This window comes from Brassica napus, chromosome A3, assembly GCF_020379485.1.
Source record: "Brassica napus cultivar Da-Ae chromosome A3, Da-Ae, whole genome shotgun sequence".
NCBI classification, from domain to species: Eukaryota; Viridiplantae; Streptophyta; class Magnoliopsida; order Brassicales; family Brassicaceae; genus Brassica; species Brassica napus.
This window is the reverse complement of record NC_063436.1, coordinates 12139320-12157811: the sequence shown is the minus strand read 5'-3', so window position 1 is coordinate 12157811 and position 18492 is coordinate 12139320. Positions and strand designations below refer to the sequence as shown.

Here is an 18492-nt window from a genome sequence, read left to right as displayed (position 1 = left end):
GCTGAATGGCTTGACTTTACTCTGCATTACGAGCTAGGTTTTACATTTTACTCTTCTAGCTGATTTGTATTTTCCCGGCTAACTCAGACGAGCACCAGCTGTTTTTTCCTCTTGTTCACACTCATTGTAAAGTCATACTCTTCTGATCAATAAAAGCGTCTTCGAAATAATCTACCATCGAGTTTGTTCCTCTTTTACTTGGTCCGACCTCAACAAAACTGTAAATCTTAAGAATTTGAAACTCGATCAGGAACAACAAGTATTATCCAAGGACTCTACGTAGAAGATCTATTGAGAAAACCCTAACACAGATTTTCCCAAATTCAATTAGAAAATAAACAGGGTCGAGTTTATTTAAGGTCTGGATCCGGTTTTGGATTTGGGTCAAATAAACTTTTCAATAATTTGATTTAGCGCCAATAACTTTTGAATATATCTAATTACATCCAAAGTGGTCGTTTTGACATAAATTCGGTAATTTGGTATGACTCCAGATCCATTTAAAGGAGTTGATGAAGTTTGGGACACACTATAATACTTGGGATAGTTTTGAGTAGATTATCTAATATTCTGTGTAGGTAGGAAGTAGTCCGAAAGGTAATGGCTTGTAAATTAACAGCTCAAGCCTCTGCCTCCAATTCCTTAGAAAGCAAAGAGAAAGAAAAGAAATTGCTCAATATAGAATCTTCATGATTACAAGCAAAATAGTATTTCATGAAATACAAATGGTAGGAAGAGGCGACATGCCGGTATACATTTTCATAGTCTTCGGTGTGTTCTAATGAAGTTATTGGTGTTCATTTGTATAGCTCTTAAGCAAGCATAAGCTGCGGCCGAGCACAACGTAGCTGAACCTAACAGTACAGCCTTCCACTGTCTACTAACCACCAGAATGGCCAAAGCCGTCAAGGCCACGGCTGTACCAAAGAGGATATTTTTCCAGAGTTCAAAAGATTTGATCACTTTGCTGCAGCTTCTACAATGGATCACATGTCTGAAGTAGCGGTTAGCCAAATTGGGAGCCTGCATAGTACCAATTCCACCTTTTGCAGGGTACGAAGCCGAGAGACCTGCAATGAGTCCTGCAGGGGCGTGTTCCACTACAGGAGGGACCTTAGGGAGAGAGATCGTCCTATGCCCGAAATGGTAAGGCATCCCATGACCAACTTTGTCCATCCACTTTCTATATTCAGCAACCCACGTGTCTGATGACTTTAGGTTCAGATATAACTCCTTAGTTGGTACTTTCTCCTTCATCAAAACCTCGTTTTGTGACGATAGAAACCCCATGTCCTGTTCAAAGACCTTGCATGCATTCTGATGCCAGAACCACAGAGGTAATACCTGAACCAAAGGCGATCTTTTCGTGACACCAAACCTAACTATAAGCATAGACTTCCCTTGTCCTGTAGGTCTACAGAGAAACAGCCCTGAAAAGTAGTTCTTCACCCCGTCCTTTCCCTCAAACTCCCGGTTGTTCTGCAGAACACATGGAGCACTAAACCGGAGTAAATTACTCCCCTTCCCGCCTTCTTTCTCCCGTCCCCAAGTCCCTGCGAAACCACGGTTAGTTCTCTCCGTGACCTCAAAGACAAGCGGCTGAGCATCTTCTCTTTTGGCAGTGAAGTCAGTTCTGTCATGAGAGATAGGGACATGAGCCGGATCCATAAGATTCTCTAGAAGGATGGAGTGGTCGTAAGGTAGCTCGTGAACACCCGAGATGTCATAGAAACCGGGTCTAGCGAAATTCTCAAACCAAGGAAGTTTTTCCGTGTCTGGAGGCGTCTTTGTAGACATCCAAACCCACACAACTCCCTGTGAATCCTTCACCTCGTAGGTCTTCACACAAGCAACCTTTGGAATCTTGGCACTCGCAGGAAGCTGTTAACATAAAAACGAGTAAGTGAGTGAAGAATCTTCGAAATCTTTTATTTTATGAACAGGAAAACCTGTGGTATCTTGACGCATTTGCCATTTCCTTCAAATTGCCAACCATGGTACAAACATTCCAACCTCCCATCAATCAATTGTCCTTCAGACAACTTAGCTAACCTATTAGACAACACTCACACATGTGGAGCAAACTTGAGATTCAAGCAATATATGTTGGCAAAATACCTGAATGGAAATCAAATTCATAATCCAAACCGAATCAAATCAACCTGAACCATCTAGATTTTTTTTTATTTTGACATCAACGATCTAGAATTTATATAACCAACAAATCACTGTTGTGTAATTAATAGGCATTCTTTAAATAATTTAATATTTTACTAACTACATAGAAAATAAAATATATTTAATAAAATTGGGTTTAATTTAAAATCCCCGACCGAACCGAACTAAATCGAGTAACATGTCCTGATTCAGCCGTTTCTAAACAGTAGTGATATTTAAAGAGATGAGATTTTTTGCAAATAAAAACGAGTGGTTCTCGCTCACCGATGTGGACACCGATCTTCGTAACAGCGAAGCGTACCCTCGCCGTCTCTGTACAACACGATTTGGCGATCGAAGACGGTGAGACCAAGCGGCGAATCGTCGGGAACGTCTCTGGTGAGGTACAGAGGGTACCACTCCTCTGTCCAATCGTAATCCACCACCTCTTCACGTTTCTCCTCTTCAGGAGTGGGGTTTATCAGAACCTCTTCTCCTCCTTCTGTCTGATCCGTCACGGCGGTACCAGCGGCAGCGGAACGGCGGAGGAGACGGAGTTTGTTGGATGTGCATGTTGACGTTGTTCTCTGGTTGAATTGGATTTGGTTTGTGGGAGTCACTTTAGTGAAGAGAATCGGAGAAGTGGATGTGATTTGAAGAGGGGAGCTTAGAAATGGAGCAGCCATGGCGGAGGAATCTTTCACATAATACAAAGGGTTCCAATGCTAATATAAGATCATCATGAGGTTGCTTGTTCAGCCTCTGGACCTCGCTCAACCACATAGATACCTTGATTAAACGATGTCGTTTTTTAGTTTTAATACCGAAAAAGGCCAAAGTAAAAAAAAAAAAAAGAACCATTTTGAGAACGTTACGCCCAAAATGTAAACGTGGACCCTAAAAAGTATTAGGGATCCAGAAGCATTTATTGTGATTGAGATTTGATTATTTTCCTATGCTTCATAAATTTTCTAGGTGATTAGGGTGAGTAAACCCATCGTATCGTATGTTTTGTATCACTCTAGTTGCATTCTGTGAAGTAGAGCGTGTAGGTACGAGCGTCTGATGTCCATAAGTTAATGCACATATATGGTGAACAGTGGCTAGTAGTAGCACTAAATTCCAATTGTATTTTTGTATGGACCCTTTGATCCAAAGTTCAAGCAACTAAATCGGGCAAGGCTTACTTACCTAAACTTGTTTTACTATGTGCTTCTTGGAACTTACTACATCCTTTGTTTCGTCTAGGTCTGGGAGTTCGGGTCGGGTTCGGGCCGGTTCTTTTCGGGTCCTAAATATTTAGATCTAATAGGTACTTAAAAATTTTCGGTTCGGGTTTATGTCGGTTCTTCTCAAATCCGGGTCGGTTCGGGTCTATAATTAAAATACCCATAAAATATCTGTAATTTTTTGGGTCCATATCGGGTCCGGGTCTGGGTCGGGTTCGGGTATTTAGGATGTGAAAAAGACATGGCATACCCAGTTTCATCAAATTTAGTTGATATTTGTCATATATATCTAAAATTTTATAAAATAATTTAAATGAAACTATTAATAACTAAACTAAAATATTTTAAACTTTAAATTTTACATTTTAAGACTTCATATTACTTAAAAATGTTACAAAATAATAACAAATATTGTTAACAAAATATATTTCAACAAATCATAAAATAATATATATAAAATAGAACACAAAAACATCATAGTTTTAGATATACATGTTTTTAAGTCGGGTACAAATTGGTTCTTATCGGGTCGGTTCTTTTCGGGTCCGAGTATATTCGGGTCGGTTCCTTTCGGTTATGGTTCTTTTGGGTAAAACAATTTTAGACCCAAAAGGTACTTGTAAATTTTCGGTCTGATTCTAGGTCGGGTATTTTTTGATCGGTTCCAGTTTGGGTTTTCGTGTCCAGGTTAAAATGCTCAGCCCTCGTTTCGTCCATAGTAAGTAGATGTAAAGCTGGATGTTCGGATATTCAGTTTGGGTTCGGAGTGGTTCTTATCGGATCTAGATATCTGAGTTCTTGTATTATCTATAAATGTATATAAACATATATATTCTACGCTTTGGCATGTGAACTTTTTCGAAAATAAAATTAATTCTCTTTTTTATAAAAATATAAATTATAAAGTGATAATATATATATATATATATATATATATATATATATATATATATATATATTTTTTTAAATGAACTCCCATGCGATATCCCGTGGATTCCTTAGCTAGTCTTGATAGTATTAAAAGTTAACTATTACTAATAGGAAAAGGAAATAGCAAAGTTGTGCTGCACTATATTTAATGAAGAGATAGGTTTCAGAGGAAGACTTGTACAGTCTACATGCTTTCAAATTAATAATCTACAAGGACCATAACATAACCAAGAAAGTATTGATACGGCTGGAAACTTCTCCAGGAAAATGGAACAAACTGAAAGTTCATACGCGAAACATTTTTCCCCAGACTTCAGGTCAATACCTAAAATCATAGGATAGGTTTGTTTTGATCTAAACAAAACGAAAAACAAAAGCAAAAGATGTCCTCAAGTACCCAAAGTAAGACATAGAATTCAAAACTCAACCCGGAAAGCATAAGCCTCATGAGAATCAATGAATTTCACACGGCTCTCTTTTGAGCTTCTCCATTCAGCCACCACGTTTTCTTTTGGAACGTCGGGTGGTCCATACTTATAGAAGTAGGTTTCATCGCCTGGTCGTGCGTTGAACAAAATCGAGTTCCCGGTCACACCACAACCATCAGGAAGCTGGTTAGCCGAGAAGCAGACATTTGCATCTTTTCTAAGAAACAACACACGGTCTCCCAGATCATCGACCTCGACCCATCCTAAACCCACCAGCCTACTCACTATAAATGTTTTGGGAACAGTAGCAAGTTTGCTTTTATTAACCAGGAAAAGCTCATCATCACCAGCTGGAATCAGATGATTGCTTCCGTTGTTCATGTTTGGAGGTGGCATCAGGCGATCTGCTCGCAGTGAATAAGGATGGATAACGTAAATGTCATTGTCAGAGAAAGAAGCATAGAACCTTCCTCTAAAAGTGACCAAGCCATTGCATGAAGAGCGTGGAACTCCCGGAAGCCGCACCCACTTCCTTGTAGCACTTTTTAACACTAACAAAGTTCCCAAGTAGCTACGAAGCACAGCGAACTCTCCTCTTCCTCCCTCCCCGTTTAGCGGAAGAATAGCCGCGTTTCGGAAAGTTGTTCTCAATCCTTTAGGATCCCAACAAACTATTCTGCACTGATGGCCTAAAGATAAGATCTGGGAGCCGATCACGTTCATCGATGTTGGATCAGATTTTTCCAACTTCACCCTTAGCGAGCACTGAAGAGGAGATGGAGCCTCCATGTAATACGCAGAATCATCTCCGCCTACTAATCCCATGAAAAACTCAGAACCCGACTCATCAACGACGAGGACGACAGGAATCTTCTCGAGGGAGCACAAGCCTTCCTTCTCGACAGGATAAGTGGGGAGAGAGTAGCTTGAGCGCAGCAGGGAAGCCGGAAATGGGAATGCGGATCGCCACAAGGTGCTGACGGAGCGAGCATGAACAACTTCGAAACAGTTCATTTTATCGGTGACAATCTGAAGCAGCTCTTTAGGGAGCTTAGTCCAGTCTGGTATCATCATCTTCTTCTCTTTCGTTGCAGGTTCAGCCATTTTCGCTGTAAGCAGAGAGAGAGAAAAAAGTTAAGCTTTTACCAACTCCGTAAAACAGACAAGGATTAACTTCGATTAACTCCTAGAAAATATCGAAAAGAAAGTGTTCAGAAGTTTATCACTAGAACACAAGATGATGATCAAGTCCAAAGGTGACAACCCATAAGGTTTTTCTCTAGTAACTTAACTATCTATAGCCGACAATAAAAAAAAAAAACAGTACCTTTCGGTTTCAGAGAATTGCGCTCGGAGATGGATGGCGACTCTGTAGGGAGAAGTTGTCCGAGGAGGAATGAAATGACCATACATTTTCATCTCAGCGAGCATTTTAAAGCGTCCAGAGAAGAAAACGCGTAACGACGGCATTTTTGGAATGGAAACGGCCAGGATTTATTTCTATACTCCCCCATTCAATGTTTCTGTTTTCGTAGATTCTGCTTCACAAGTTCACAGTACATAACCCTTTTTTATAATTAAAAAAACTAGTGGCTACGCCGGGTTTTCTTAGTTTAATTTAATCTTTTATTATTTTTAAATATATATAATGCATATTTATCATCTTTACAAAATATATTATATGAATTTAAATTTATATGTTGTTGATTTATATTTTTAAAATAATTAAACACTGAATTATTGTTCTTAAGTTTTATTAATGCATACTTTTTAATTAGTTTTATTTTCCTATTGCAATATTTGTATTGTTTTAATAAAAAATATTTTATTGTTTGAAAAATATTTTTGTTTATAAATTGTAATTTTACTTGTCGTCACTATTTTGCTGTGAAGCGAAAAAGTGATTTAATATATACTACAATTAAATGTTTAAAATTAATATATCATCTTTTAATTTATTATTTTCAGTACAAAGAATAATAATTTATTTTAAAAATATTATTTTTATTTATAGAAAAATATTGTTCTTTTTGAGCTTTTTTATATTTCGTTTTTCCCGTATTTGTTATTTTAGTAAAACTATTTGTTTTAAGCTATTGTTGTTTGTGTTGCAATAAAAAAAGCTATTGTTGTTTATTTGATGAATTAGCAATTAAAAGTTATAAATGTGTATATATAATTTTTATTTTGGCTCGCGATTAGGTGATGGACAGACAACTGGAGGAGGAACTTGATGAGTTGCGAGTATGTTATTTGCATTCCGAGTTAAAAATATCTTTTATAATATTAAGCAACGTGTAGATAAATGGAACTATATTAAGCTGAGATAAGGGAGACACTGAAATATAAATGGAGTGGGTGAAAAAGATTGATGAGAGTATAGAATTGGAAGAAGTATAACTGACTCTCATCGAGAATAGAGTACAATATGCATATGCTTATATAGGGATGATGACTAAACCTAATTCCTACACTAATATGAAATATTACAATATCGATAATGATAAGTTTCCTATTCTAATATATTCATGTTTATCTTGATCTTGGATTTGGGTAGATCTTCTAGATCTTCCAATAACACGTGTGAGATTGGACAAAATCTCAAAGTATGGTAGTAGAAGTAACTCCTGAATGTAGTTGAGGTCGAGGTAGAAAAATCACTTGTTTTGGGGTCACCAAATAAGTTGAAGTACGTATACCTTTATACCATCATGAGCTCATGCTTCTTATGATGGAAGGCTACCTAAGAAACCATGCACAAACAAGTGCACCACAAACAGTTTGATGATGTTGACTTTGCAGCGATTTGTTTGGTGGTAGTAGTAGGTGTGGCCTGTTAAAGCGCCAACAGAAGTGGTTGCTTGAAAAGAAAGCAACAACGATTTGTAGTAGTAAAATAGTGCGGAAGTGACGGCCTTGTTGTCGTGAATGAAACAAATGCGGTTCTAAAGAAGCGACGGCTTGATGAAGCTCGATTGCTTGAGTAGAAGTACTTCTTTTTTAAAAGTTCAATTTAATTATTTCTTGATTTTTATTTTATCATCAATTTAAATTATCTAAACTTGGTTATTTATATTTCAGTCGGTTCCAAAGAAAAAGGGACGTTTGGTCGGTTTGGGTCGTCGCTCCCGGTCGGCTGCTCCTTCTTCTGCACCACATGCGTATGTTGATCCAGAAGTTCTTACGGCTCAGCTGAAGGACAAGGATGATCGGATATCTGCGTTGGAGACTCAGATGGCAGCTCAACAGGCGGGCTATGAGACCCAGAAGAGGCTGAACGAGCAGATGATGGAGATGATGAAGAGGATGTACCCGAACGAGACGTTCCCGAACATTCAAGACCCGTAGTTTTTTTTTTTCCAAAAACTCTGAATGTTTTATTTAAATTTGAATATTATCTACTATGTTTTATTTTATGTTTTATTCAATTTTAATTTTAAATTTAAAAATTTTAATTTTTAAAAATAAAATTAATTTTTAAAAAAAATAAATTTTTAAAAAAAATAAATTTTTTCAAAATTCCGAGGGAATGGAGTTCCTCGGAAAATTCCGAGGAACTTTCTCCCCTCGGCAAATTCCGACGAACTTTAAGTTCCTCGGAATTTTCTGAGGGAAAAAGTTCCTCGGAATTTTCCGAGAAACTCCACTCCCTCGGAATTTTCCGAGGGAGAGGAGTTTCTCGGAAAAGTCCGAGGAACAAATGTTCCTCGGTATTTTCCGATAAACATTCCGAGGAATATTTCGTCGAAACTTCCGAGGATTGGGCCATCGGAATTCCCTCGGTATTTTCCGAGGAACCTTCCGACGAACTTCGTGTCCTCGGAGTATCCTCGGAATTTTGTTTCCTCGGAATTCCGTCGGAAAATTCCGGCGGAATTCCGAGGAATTATGAATTTCCGAGGAGTTATTTCCGAGGACTTTTTTCGTCGGTATGTCCTCGGAATAGCGTTATTCCGACGACATACCGACGATTTTTTCCCTCAGTATCCCGATGTTTTCTTGTAGTGAGTAGAATTTGATCAAGCGGCTGTAGTAGATGTAGTAGTGGTGGCGACTTGATGAAGCGCAGCAGTAGAAGTAGTAATTAACTCGAAGAGGAAGCAACACTGGTTTGTGAAACAATGACGATTGTTCATGTTGCGGAAGCTAAGGCCGCTTGTGCAACTGCAATTGCTTGCGTAATAAAGTAGTCCGGAAGTGACAGCTTTTGTTGTCTTCAATGGAAACAAACGGCTCCTTTGATATGAATGAAGAAGCAACAGCCTTATAAAGCTCCATTGTTTGAGTAGTAAGGTAGTGTGTTGGCTCTTGTAGAAGTGGATGATGAATTGCTTGAGAACGTAGTCTTCAAGTCAAATCTTCAAACTGGGTCTATAGAATAGCAGGAGTTGTTGATGATGTTAACGTAGAAGTAATATCTGCCATGCTTCTTTTTTTTTTCAGGAGTACGGTGATGTAGTAGTAGATATTGAAGAGAGAAAAGAAAAAAAAATAGGTCAAAGAATCTTCTGATACTATGAAAAAGATTGATGAGAGTATAGAATTGGAAGAAGTATAATTGACTTGCATATGCTTATATAGAGATGATGACTAAACCTAATTCCTACACTAATATGGAATATTGCAAATATAAATAATGATAAGTTTCTTATTCTAATATATTCATGTTTATCTTGATCTTGGATTTGGGTCGATCTTCTAGATCTCCCAATAGTGTAGGCGGTTAACATATATGTAAAGTTCGTGGGTTTCTCAAAATGATTTGTAAGAAAGGAAATCATAGTCGGTGATGTAACAGTGAATATTGTTTTTTTGTTGGATGGGGTTCCAAAAATGATTAGTTTGCTACTTGTTATTTGGTTTGAGAAATAAGTACTGTGGGTCACTTTGGCGGGTGAAAAAAATGATGAAAACTGTTTGCTTATGTTTTCAAATGTATGGGTCTTTGTATTCAAATAAGAGGCACTGCATTAGCATCGTTGTTGAAACTGGCCTACTGGTTTCATGTGTGCAGAGTTCGGTTTGTGGTCGTGAACATTAACACGCCGAGTTTTGTTTTTGAAAGTATAAGATACAGAGTTTCGGTCAACTGGTTAAAGACACTGGTGGGCGGTAGTTAAGAGATGAATGGTTTGTTGTTACATATACGTGTCACGTGTGCATGGTGAAAATCTTCTTGTTATCTTTAGGTACTTCGAGTTGGAGTCATTTCATAAGTTCGGAGAATAGATTTAGAGAGCCAAGTTGTGTAACAATAGAAGATTTAATGTAGTAGAAAAATGAAACAATGCCAAGGAACTAAAAAGTTTTTTTTTCTTCCTAATATAAATTTTATTAGACTGAGTAAAAAAATAAAGAGTGGGATGAACGAATGTGAACAGAAATGATTATTGTGCTCATTAGATTGTCTCCTCCTGTAGTAATCGTCTTTGAGTCTGCGAAGAAGAACAAGAAAGCTTCTCTTCTGACGACTAAGTGTTGAAGTTGGGCCGAGTTTATGCGAAGCCCATCTAAAGACGGTTAGTGACCGTTAGGTCCAAGAAGGAGAAAAGAAGAGCGCGTGGCGCGTGCGTGACTCTGTTTCCTCATTTGTTGAGACAACTCGAAGAACAGAGTTGTTCTGTTTCTAGCCAAAAGAAGAAGTCGGCTCGGAAGCACGCTTGAGGACCACTCCAGTTGTCTACGATGGTTAAGTTAGCCGTTTCAAACTATGGTTGAGTCAAGTGGTTGTAAGTGTATAAAACCTAAGTGATTCTAGTGGATTCCGGGCATCAGATCCCGGCGAGACGTAGGGCGAAGTTGAAGTGCCTGAACTCGTTAACATTTGCTGTGTTCTGTTCATTTCTTTACATACAATCAAACCAAACACACGAGAGACAAACACGAGAGAGAGAGAGAGATTTAAGACTCGTAAAGAACAGACAAATTGAGCTTAAATCACAACAACTGGTATCAGAGCCAGGTTCTGTTTTTTCTCTGAGTTCTTGAGTGATTCCGCATCTACGTGAAGATGACTTCGGGAAAGATCGAAGTCGAGAAGTTTGATGGTGAAGGAGACTATGTTCTCTGGAAGGAGAAGTTGCTGGCGCATTTGGATTTGTTGGGTCTTATGGAAGGTCTGGAGGAAGATGAAGAAGAAGAGACAGTCGCGGTTGAAAGCCAAGATCCTGCAAGTGGTGGAGGATCTGTGACTCCTGTCTCGAAGGTTTCAGAACCCACCGACAAAACCCTGAAGGAGAAGAGAGGGAAGGCTAGATCCACAATCATCCTGAGCGTCGAGAACCACATCCTCAGGAAGATAGTAAAGGAGAAGACTGCTGCAGGTATGCTTAGGATACTTGACAATCTGTTCATGGCAAAGTCTCTACCAAATCGTATATACTTGAAACAGAGGTTATACTCATACAAGATGAGCGAAAGTATATCGATTGAAGAGAATGTCAACGATTTCTTCAAGCTAATTTCAGACCTTGAGAACGTGAAGGTCACGGTCCCTGAAGAAGACCAAGCTATAGTCTTACTCATGTCTCTTCCTAGACAGTTCGATCAACTGAAAGAGACACTGAAGTACTGTAAGACTACTTTAGCTTTAGAAGAAATCACTGGAGCTATCAGATCTAAGACTCTGGAGCTGGGGGTGAACGGTAAAGCTCTCAAAAGTAACTCTGAAGCTTTGTCGGTTCAAGAAAGAGGCAGATCTGAAGGAAGAACAAGACAGTCAGAGAAGGGGAAGCATAAGAGCAGGTCAAAGTCTAGAGGAGCAGCAAAAACGTGTTGGATCTGTGGCAAAGAGGGTCATTTCAAGAAGCAGTGCTTTGTTTGGAAGGAGAAGAACAAAGGTTTCAATACTTCAGAGAAGGGTGAAGCGTCTGCAGTAAAAGGAGATGAGTATCAAGTAGCGTCTCTCATGGTTTCTGAAGCAAATTTTCTGACAAGTGATGAGAGCAGTGAGAAGTGGATTCTTGACACTGGATGTACGTTTCACATGACCCCAAGAAAAGACTGGTTTGAATCTCTTTCAAGTTCAGATGGAGGCAGTGTAAAGATGGCAAACGACTCTGTCTCAGTGGTAAAGGGAATCGGAAGTATCAGGATACAGAATGATGATGGAACTACGATCTTACTAACCAACGTAAGATACGTTCCAACAATGTCCAAGAATCTCATCTCATTAGGGACATTGGAAGAGGGTGGATGTTGGTTTCAGTCAAAAGAAGGAGTACTCAAAGTCATCAAAGGTTGCAGAGTGATGATGAAGGCTGTGAAAACCGATAGGCTATATCTACTCAAAGGAAAGGTCATTACTGGAGAAGCAAACGCCATCAACAAAGACTCAGATGAAACAAAGTTATGGCACAGCAGGCTTGGTCACATTGGTCAGAAAGGTCTTGAAGTGTTGACCAAGAAAGGGTGTCTGCAACGTTGTAAGACCGATGGTCTTGAGTTTTGTGAAGATTGTGTTTATGGAAAAGCACACCGAGTGAGTTTTGGAGAGCAAAGCATACAACCAGAGACAAATTAGAGTATATACACTCGGATCTCTGGGGCTCGCCATCAGTAACTTACACTTTGGGGAATTGTCAGTACTTTATCACTTTTACTGATGATTTCACAAGAAAAGTTTGGTTCTTTCTCATGAAGACGAAAGATGAAGCTTTTACAAAGTTTGTAGAATGGAAGAAGATGGTGGAGCTGCAAACAGGAAAGAAAGTGAAGAGGTTGAGAACTGATAATGGGTTAGAGTTTTGTAACCGCGAGTTTGATGGTTTCTGCAGAAGGGAAGGGATTGTAAGGCACCGCACGTGCACCTACACCCCACAACAAAACGGTATTGCAGAGAGGTTAAACAGAACCATCATGAACAAAGTCAGGAGTATGTTAAGTGAGTCAGGTCTGGGGCAGGAGTTCTGGGGTGAAGCAGCATCAACTGCAGTGTTTCTAATCAACAGGTCACCGTCTACAGCTCTAGAGTTTGGCATTCCTGAAGAGAAGTGGACAAACTCGTTACCTGATTACAGTGGTCTAAAGCGTTTTGGCTGTGTCTCTTATGTGCACTCTGATCAAGGAAAACTAAATCCTAGAGCTAAGAAGGGAGTCTTCTTAGGCTATCCTACAGGAGTAAAGGGTTTTAGGATATGGTTACTGGATGAAGAAAAGTGCGTTATCAGTCGAAATGTGGTATTTCAAGAAGACAAAGTCTACAAAGATGTGAAGGAAGTTTCAGGTAGTGAAGAGAAAAAGAAAGATCAAGCCGTAACCGTTAATCTGGAGATGGCAGAACCTGAAACCGAATCACGTCAAGGTGAAGGTGGAGAAAGTTCAAAGAGGTCTGGTACACAAACAGAAGGAGAATCTGAATCAGAAAGCTCTGAGCAAGATGATACTGATACAGAAGAAGAATACTATTCTGGTAATGATGAAGTCGATGTGAGTCAGTATCAACTTGTGAGAGACAGAGCTAAAAGGAAGACTAGACCCCCAAGGAGGTATGGTGATTCTAATGCTGTGGGCTTAGCTCTCGCTATGACAGAAGATGGTGGGAGACCTGAGCCTAGGAGCTATGAAGAAGCATTGAATGATCCGGACTGGGAAAGCTGGAAGGAAGCCATGGATGATGAAATGGTCTCTCAGAAAAAGAACGAGACGTTTGTGCTAGTCAACAAACCTGAGAACCAGAAGATCATTGGCTGCAGATGGGTTTACAGAAGAAAGTATGGGAAGTATTTCAAAGCTCGGCTTGTAGCCAAGGGATACTCTCAGAGGCATGGTGTAGACTATCAAGAAATCTTCAGTCCGGTTGTCAAGCATGTCTCCATTCGTCTGCTGTTGGCTGCAGTTGCTCAGTTTGACATGGAACTGGAACAGCTTGACGTTAAAACGGCATTCCTACATGGAAATCTTGATGAATACATCCTGATGAGTCAGCCAGAGGGGTATGAAGTGGAGTCAAAGCCAGAGAAAGTTTGTCTGTTGAAACGTTCTCTGTATGGTCTGAAACAGTCTCCAAGGTTATGGAACCAGAGGTTCGATCTGTTCATGGTCAAGTCAGGATTCAAGAGGAGCGAGCAAGACACTTGTGTCTATCTCAAGGAAGTAAGCAAGAACCAATACGTCTACCTACTGTTGTACGTCGACGATATGCTCATTGCATCAAATGACATGAAGCAGATCAAACATCTCAAAGACCAACTCAGTACAGAGTTTGAAATGAAAGATATGGGAGAAGCTAAGCGAATCCTAGGAATGGAAATCAACCGAGATCGATCAAAAGGTATCTTAACCTTGTCTCAAGGAAATTACTTGTTGAAAGTGTTAGACACCTTTAAGCTAGATCAATGCAACTCGGTTCAGACGCCACTGGGAGCCCATTTCAAACTCAGAGCAGCTACAGAAAAAGACCTGAAGGAACAGGAAGAAGATATGAAGTCAGTTCCCTACGCTAGTGCCGTTGGAAGCATTATGTACGCCATGATAGGTACACGAGTGGACCTTGCTTATCCTGTTGGAGTCATTAGCTGGTTCATGAGTAAGCCATTGAAGGAGCACTGGCAAGCAGTAAAGTGGGTTCTGCGGTATATCAAAGGTTCTACAGAGATGAAACTGGTGTTTAAAAGACAAGAGAAGTTTGTCTTGAGAGGTTACTGTGACTCTGATTTCAGTGGGGAGTTAGATCACATGAGATCAACGGGTGGTTATGTTTTCACTCTTGGTGGAGGAACTATCAGTTGGAGATCCAGTCTACAGAAGGTGGTAGCTTTGTCTACAACAGAAGCAGAGTATATGGCTCTTGCAGAGGCTGGAAAGGAAGCAGTTTGGATTAAGAGATTGATGAATGAGATGGGTTTTCATCAAGGAGCAGTTGAAGTGTTTTGCGACTCTCAGAGTGCAATAGCACTATCTAAGAACGCTGTGTTCCACGAAAGAACAAAGCATGTTGCTCGGAAGTTTCACTTCATCAGAGACTTGATAGCAGATGGATTGGTGAAGGTAACAAAGATACCAACTTTGTATAATCCGGCAGACATCCTTACGAAGGTGTTGCCAGTGGGGAAGCTCCAAGATGCACTGGAGCTGCTCCAGCTATCACAGAACTGACAGCAGTCAGGAGAATCCGGGTGGAATCCAAGAACTAGAATCAAAGGACTCAAATCCAAGGTGGAGTTTTGTAGTAATCGTCTTTGAGTCTGCGAAGAAGAACAAGAAAGCTTCTCTTCTGACGACTAAGTGTTGAAGTTGGGCCGAGTTTATGCGAAGCCCATCTAAAGACGGTTAGTGACCGTTAGGTCCAAGAAGGAGAAAAGAAGAGCGCGTGGCGCGTGCGTGACTCTGTTTCCTCATTTGTTGAGACAACTCGAAGAACAGAGTTGTTCTGTTTCTAGCCAAAAGAAGAAGTCGGCTCGGAAGCACGCTTGAGGACCACTCCAGTTGTCTACGATGGTTAAGTTAGCCGTTTCAAACTATGGTTGAGTCAAGTGGTTGTAAGTGTATAAAACCTAAGTGATTCTAGTGGATTCCGGGCATCAGATCCCGGCGAGACGTAGGGCGAAGTTGAAGTGCCTGAACTCGTTAACATTTGTTGTGTTCTGTTCATTTCTTTACATACAATCAAACCAAACACACGAGAGACAAACACGAGAGAGAGAGATTTAAGACTCGTAAAGAACAGACAAATTGAGCTTAAATCACAACACCTCCACTGAAAAGTCAGTTTAACTGCTGTTACTTGCAATGTCAAAGGGTTTGAAAAGAAATTTGAGATCAGAATGAGTTTAAAGCCCAACCAAATTGGGCCCACTTGGTGAAGAGCATAGATAAAGCTCGACGTGTCATTCCTTCTTCAACATCAACGGAAGGAAGCTTCTCTTCTCTTATCGATCTGTGTTGAAAGGTTAGCATTTTCTCAATCAAATCTTAATCTCTCATCTCTTCTCCAAATCCCCAAATCGAGAGATTTTAAACTGGAACGTTAGCCGAGAGATATTGAACCAAAAAGTTGCAACACCCAAATTAACGCTGAGATTTCGAATTTTCCAGAAATGCATACGAACATTCGCTCTCTAAGAGGTAAAACTGATAACCTTTTTCTCTTCTGAGAATTTTTCACAGCTTACATTTTTTTTTTACTTGTAGCCGATTCCTGTTCTCGAAGCATCAACAAGGAACAAGCCTGGAGAAGAAGGTATTAGCCCCACACAGAGATGCTCTCTGGTTCAGGATCCACTTCCTGTGACACACACACCAACAACGAGGATCAGGCAAACATGGGTAAGTTTGCCTCTGTTTACTTATTTTTTTATTATTATTATTTTTTTAAATGTAGTCCAGTTTGAAGGGAAAACTGAGATTGTTTACTTGTTCTAAACAGGTTACATCTCGAGGAAGAAGCATCCTATAACAACAGAAGAAGTTGATGATGGTCAGGACAACACCGGTAACTTCACTTCTCTTCTAATCTTTTTCTTGTAATGACACAAATATTTATATATATGTCAGAGCTTATTACTTGGTCGGATGTTTACAAATTTAAAAAAAAAAAATCCGAGGTTTTAACAGGACATAAGAAAGTGAAGAAGAACAATTCCGAAGCAGAAGCTGATTCTTCTTCATCAGACAACTCTTGTTTTGTGGCCCCTGTTACCGCTTCCAATCTGGAAGAAGATTCTCTGGTGCGTGTATACACTTCTTCAATTGTTTTTGCATACCTGTCAGATGAACTGCTGTTTCTAGAATTGTGCATTTCATTGTTATTCAAAAAAAAATCATAAATTAACCTCAACAACATGGGTTTGGTTTATTATGTATTTTTGTCAAATTATTTTAGTAATGAGACTAAACAAAGTTTTGCACAACTTGATGAAATGCGTGAACCTATTTATTCTGCAGTGTCTTCCACCAGATTTCACAATCTCAAATGGTTTTAAAAGAAAATGCCGCAAGATTGTTTTAACAGATGAAAGGGAAAGATCATGGGCGTTGGATCTGAGGTTCAACAAATCGTCTGATACATTCTGTATAACCCGAGGCTGGAGAAATTTCTGTGAAGAAAACGGCCGAAAAGAAGGAAGCTTATTTAAGTTCAAACTAATGAGAAACGGGGAAACACCTTTGCTCAGTGTCTGCCCAACAGAATCTATCAGTGATGGAACACAAGGAGGAGACGAGAACATTCCTCAGATATGTAGAGATTCAACCTTACCAAACCCTAACCGATTTGTGACTTTAACACTTACAAATGATAGCCTCAAAAGTAGCAGACTGGTGAGAGTTCATCCATCATACAAACAAATCTTGTTGGTTTGATCTTTCGTTTTTTTTTTTTTTAAATTCTCGCTTCATTTATTTGTCTAGTATCTCCCATTGCCATTCTTGAAAGAAAACGGCATGGACAAACCGGGTATGGTAACTTTGTTGGGGAAAGATGGTACAAGGATGCTGGCAAATCTTCTACGGGAAAACTCAGGAAGAATGAGTTTAGGAAAGGGCTTGAAAGGTTTTGCTAGAGCAAACGGATTAAACATGGGCGAGTCCTTCACATTGGAGTTGATCTGGGAAAATGCAACTCCTGTGCTCAGTTTGCTCAGTACGGAATTCAGAAGCCAGAACCGATTTGTGACTTTAACACTTACACAAGACAGCTTCAAAAACAGTAGACTGGTGAGTTCATCAATCAACTCTTAGTTAGTTCTGTTACTTGCATTCTCATTGGTTTAAATCTTTTTTCCAGGGTCTTCCATTGCCATTCATGAGGGAAAACGGCATGAACGAACCTGGAACGATAGCATTGCTGGGAAAAGATGGTACAAAGTGGATGACAAATCTTCTACGAGAAAGCCAAGGAAGAATGAGTTTGGGAAAGGGCTGGAAAGATTTTGCTAGAGGAAATGGCTTAGAAATTGGTGAATCCTTTACGTTGGAGTCGATTTGGGAAGATGCAACTCCTATGCTCAGTCTCTCCAGTAGAGAGTCCAAAAGGGAAAAAGTATATGTTTCCGCCGAACCTACTATCGGAAACATAGAGGAGTAACGCATCTTCACCAGTCCAAAACTGATTCATGACGCTAGCTAGCACTTTGGTAAATTTATAAAATAACAGTTGTTTTAGAGTTGAATTTTTTTTTCTTTTTCATCTGTTAGATTATTATTCAATTAACTGTCAGATACACAGCCTTTGCTGAGCTATTAACTGACGAGGTAAACATAACCCCTCGGAGCCAAACACAAAGTCGTCTACCGGAAAAATTACATGGAAGTCATCCGGATAAAATTATATTTAAATTTTATTTTTTAAATGCAAAACAAACATGTTTATCCTAGAAAATTTACAGAAAAGTTTTCTCTGGCTTTTTTGAAAACAGAGAAAACCATCTCTAGAAGACACAGAGAGAGAGAGAGAGTTGATTAGTATTTATAAATGGGCCTTTCAGACTTCTCTTTTAACAAAATTAATTTTTCATGGGCTTAGATTTTGGGATGTTATGCAATGTGAATCACTCTAATGCAAATAGACAAATATACTATACTATGCAGAAGAAATAATAATCTCAAATGATTATTGTTCATTTTACTTGCTTCCGAAACACATCAACCAGGCAAGAGAGTAGAAATGAGTCAGTTTTTTAGATCATGTAATTAAAGCAAACAATATAAGTCATGTTTGTTTGGTTGGTGCAGTTTTCGGTATCAGCATCAGCGTCAGCATTGGCGTCGGCATCATCATCAATGAAAATAGTTGTTGTTCGTTTCGTAGA

General features: G+C 39.4%; 3 protein-coding genes across 3 annotated transcripts; 1 reads left to right on the top strand and 2 right to left on the bottom strand.

Annotated features, from left to right (window-relative positions):
- Positions 1-654: 654 nt before the first annotated feature.
- LOC106438399 (protein TIC 55, chloroplastic) lies at positions 655-3025 on the bottom strand. The gene is made up of 3 exons (XM_013879534.3): positions 2443-3025; positions 1950-2052; positions 655-1881 (listed from the first exon to the last, which is right to left on the bottom strand). The coding sequence occupies exons 1-3, from the start codon at positions 2841-2843 to the stop codon at positions 760-762; spliced, it is 1626 nt and encodes a 541-aa protein (XP_013734988.2). The 5' UTR covers positions 2844-3025; the 3' UTR covers positions 655-759.
- A 1515-nt stretch (positions 3026-4540) lies between these two features.
- On the bottom strand, positions 4541-6299 carry LOC106443705 (F-box/kelch-repeat protein At1g64840-like). The gene is made up of 2 exons (XM_013885254.3): positions 6072-6299; positions 4541-5853 (listed from the first exon to the last, which is right to left on the bottom strand). Exons 1-2 carry the CDS (start codon positions 6151-6153, stop codon positions 4733-4735), a joined length of 1203 nt encoding a protein of 400 aa, XP_013740708.2. The 5' UTR covers positions 6154-6299; the 3' UTR covers positions 4541-4732.
- A 9194-nt stretch (positions 6300-15493) lies between these two features.
- LOC106438401 (B3 domain-containing protein REM12-like) lies at positions 15494-17945 on the top strand. Its single transcript, XM_013879538.3, has 8 exons — positions 15494-15632; positions 15779-15808; positions 15875-16009; positions 16110-16175; positions 16298-16410; positions 16628-17002; positions 17093-17398; positions 17469-17945. Exons 3-8 carry the CDS (start codon positions 15943-15945, stop codon positions 17766-17768), a joined length of 1227 nt encoding a protein of 408 aa, XP_013734992.2. The 5' UTR covers positions 15494-15632; positions 15779-15808; positions 15875-15942; the 3' UTR covers positions 17769-17945.
- The last annotated feature ends 547 nt before the right edge of the window (positions 17946-18492 follow it).

Coding starts and splice junctions, on each gene's coding strand:
- LOC106438399 (XM_013879534.3), bottom strand. CDS start 2,843: ATGGCTGCTCCATTTCTAAGCTCCCCTCTTCAAATCACATCCACTTCT. Junction 2,053..2,442: donor GAAGATCGGTGTCCACATCG/GTGAGCGAGAAC, acceptor GTTGTCTAATAG/GTTAGCTAAGTTGTCTGAAG. Junction 1,882..1,949: donor AATGCGTCAAGATACCACAG/GTTTTCCTGTTC, acceptor TTATGTTAACAG/CTTCCTGCGAGTGCCAAGAT.
- LOC106443705 (XM_013885254.3), bottom strand. CDS start 6,153: ATGGTCATTTCATTCCTCCTCGGACAACTTCTCCCTACAGAGTCGCCA. Junction 5,854..6,071: donor CAATTCTCTGAAACCGAAAG/GTACTGTTTTTT, acceptor CTCTGCTTACAG/CGAAAATGGCTGAACCTGCA.
- LOC106438401 (XM_013879538.3), top strand. CDS start 15,943: ATGCTCTCTGGTTCAGGATCCACTTCCTGTGACACACACACCAACAAC. Junction 16,411..16,627: donor ATCTGGAAGAAGATTCTCTG/GTGCGTGTATAC, acceptor TTTATTCTGCAG/TGTCTTCCACCAGATTTCAC. Junction 17,399..17,468: donor GCTTCAAAAACAGTAGACTG/GTGAGTTCATCA, acceptor TCTTTTTTCCAG/GGTCTTCCATTGCCATTCAT.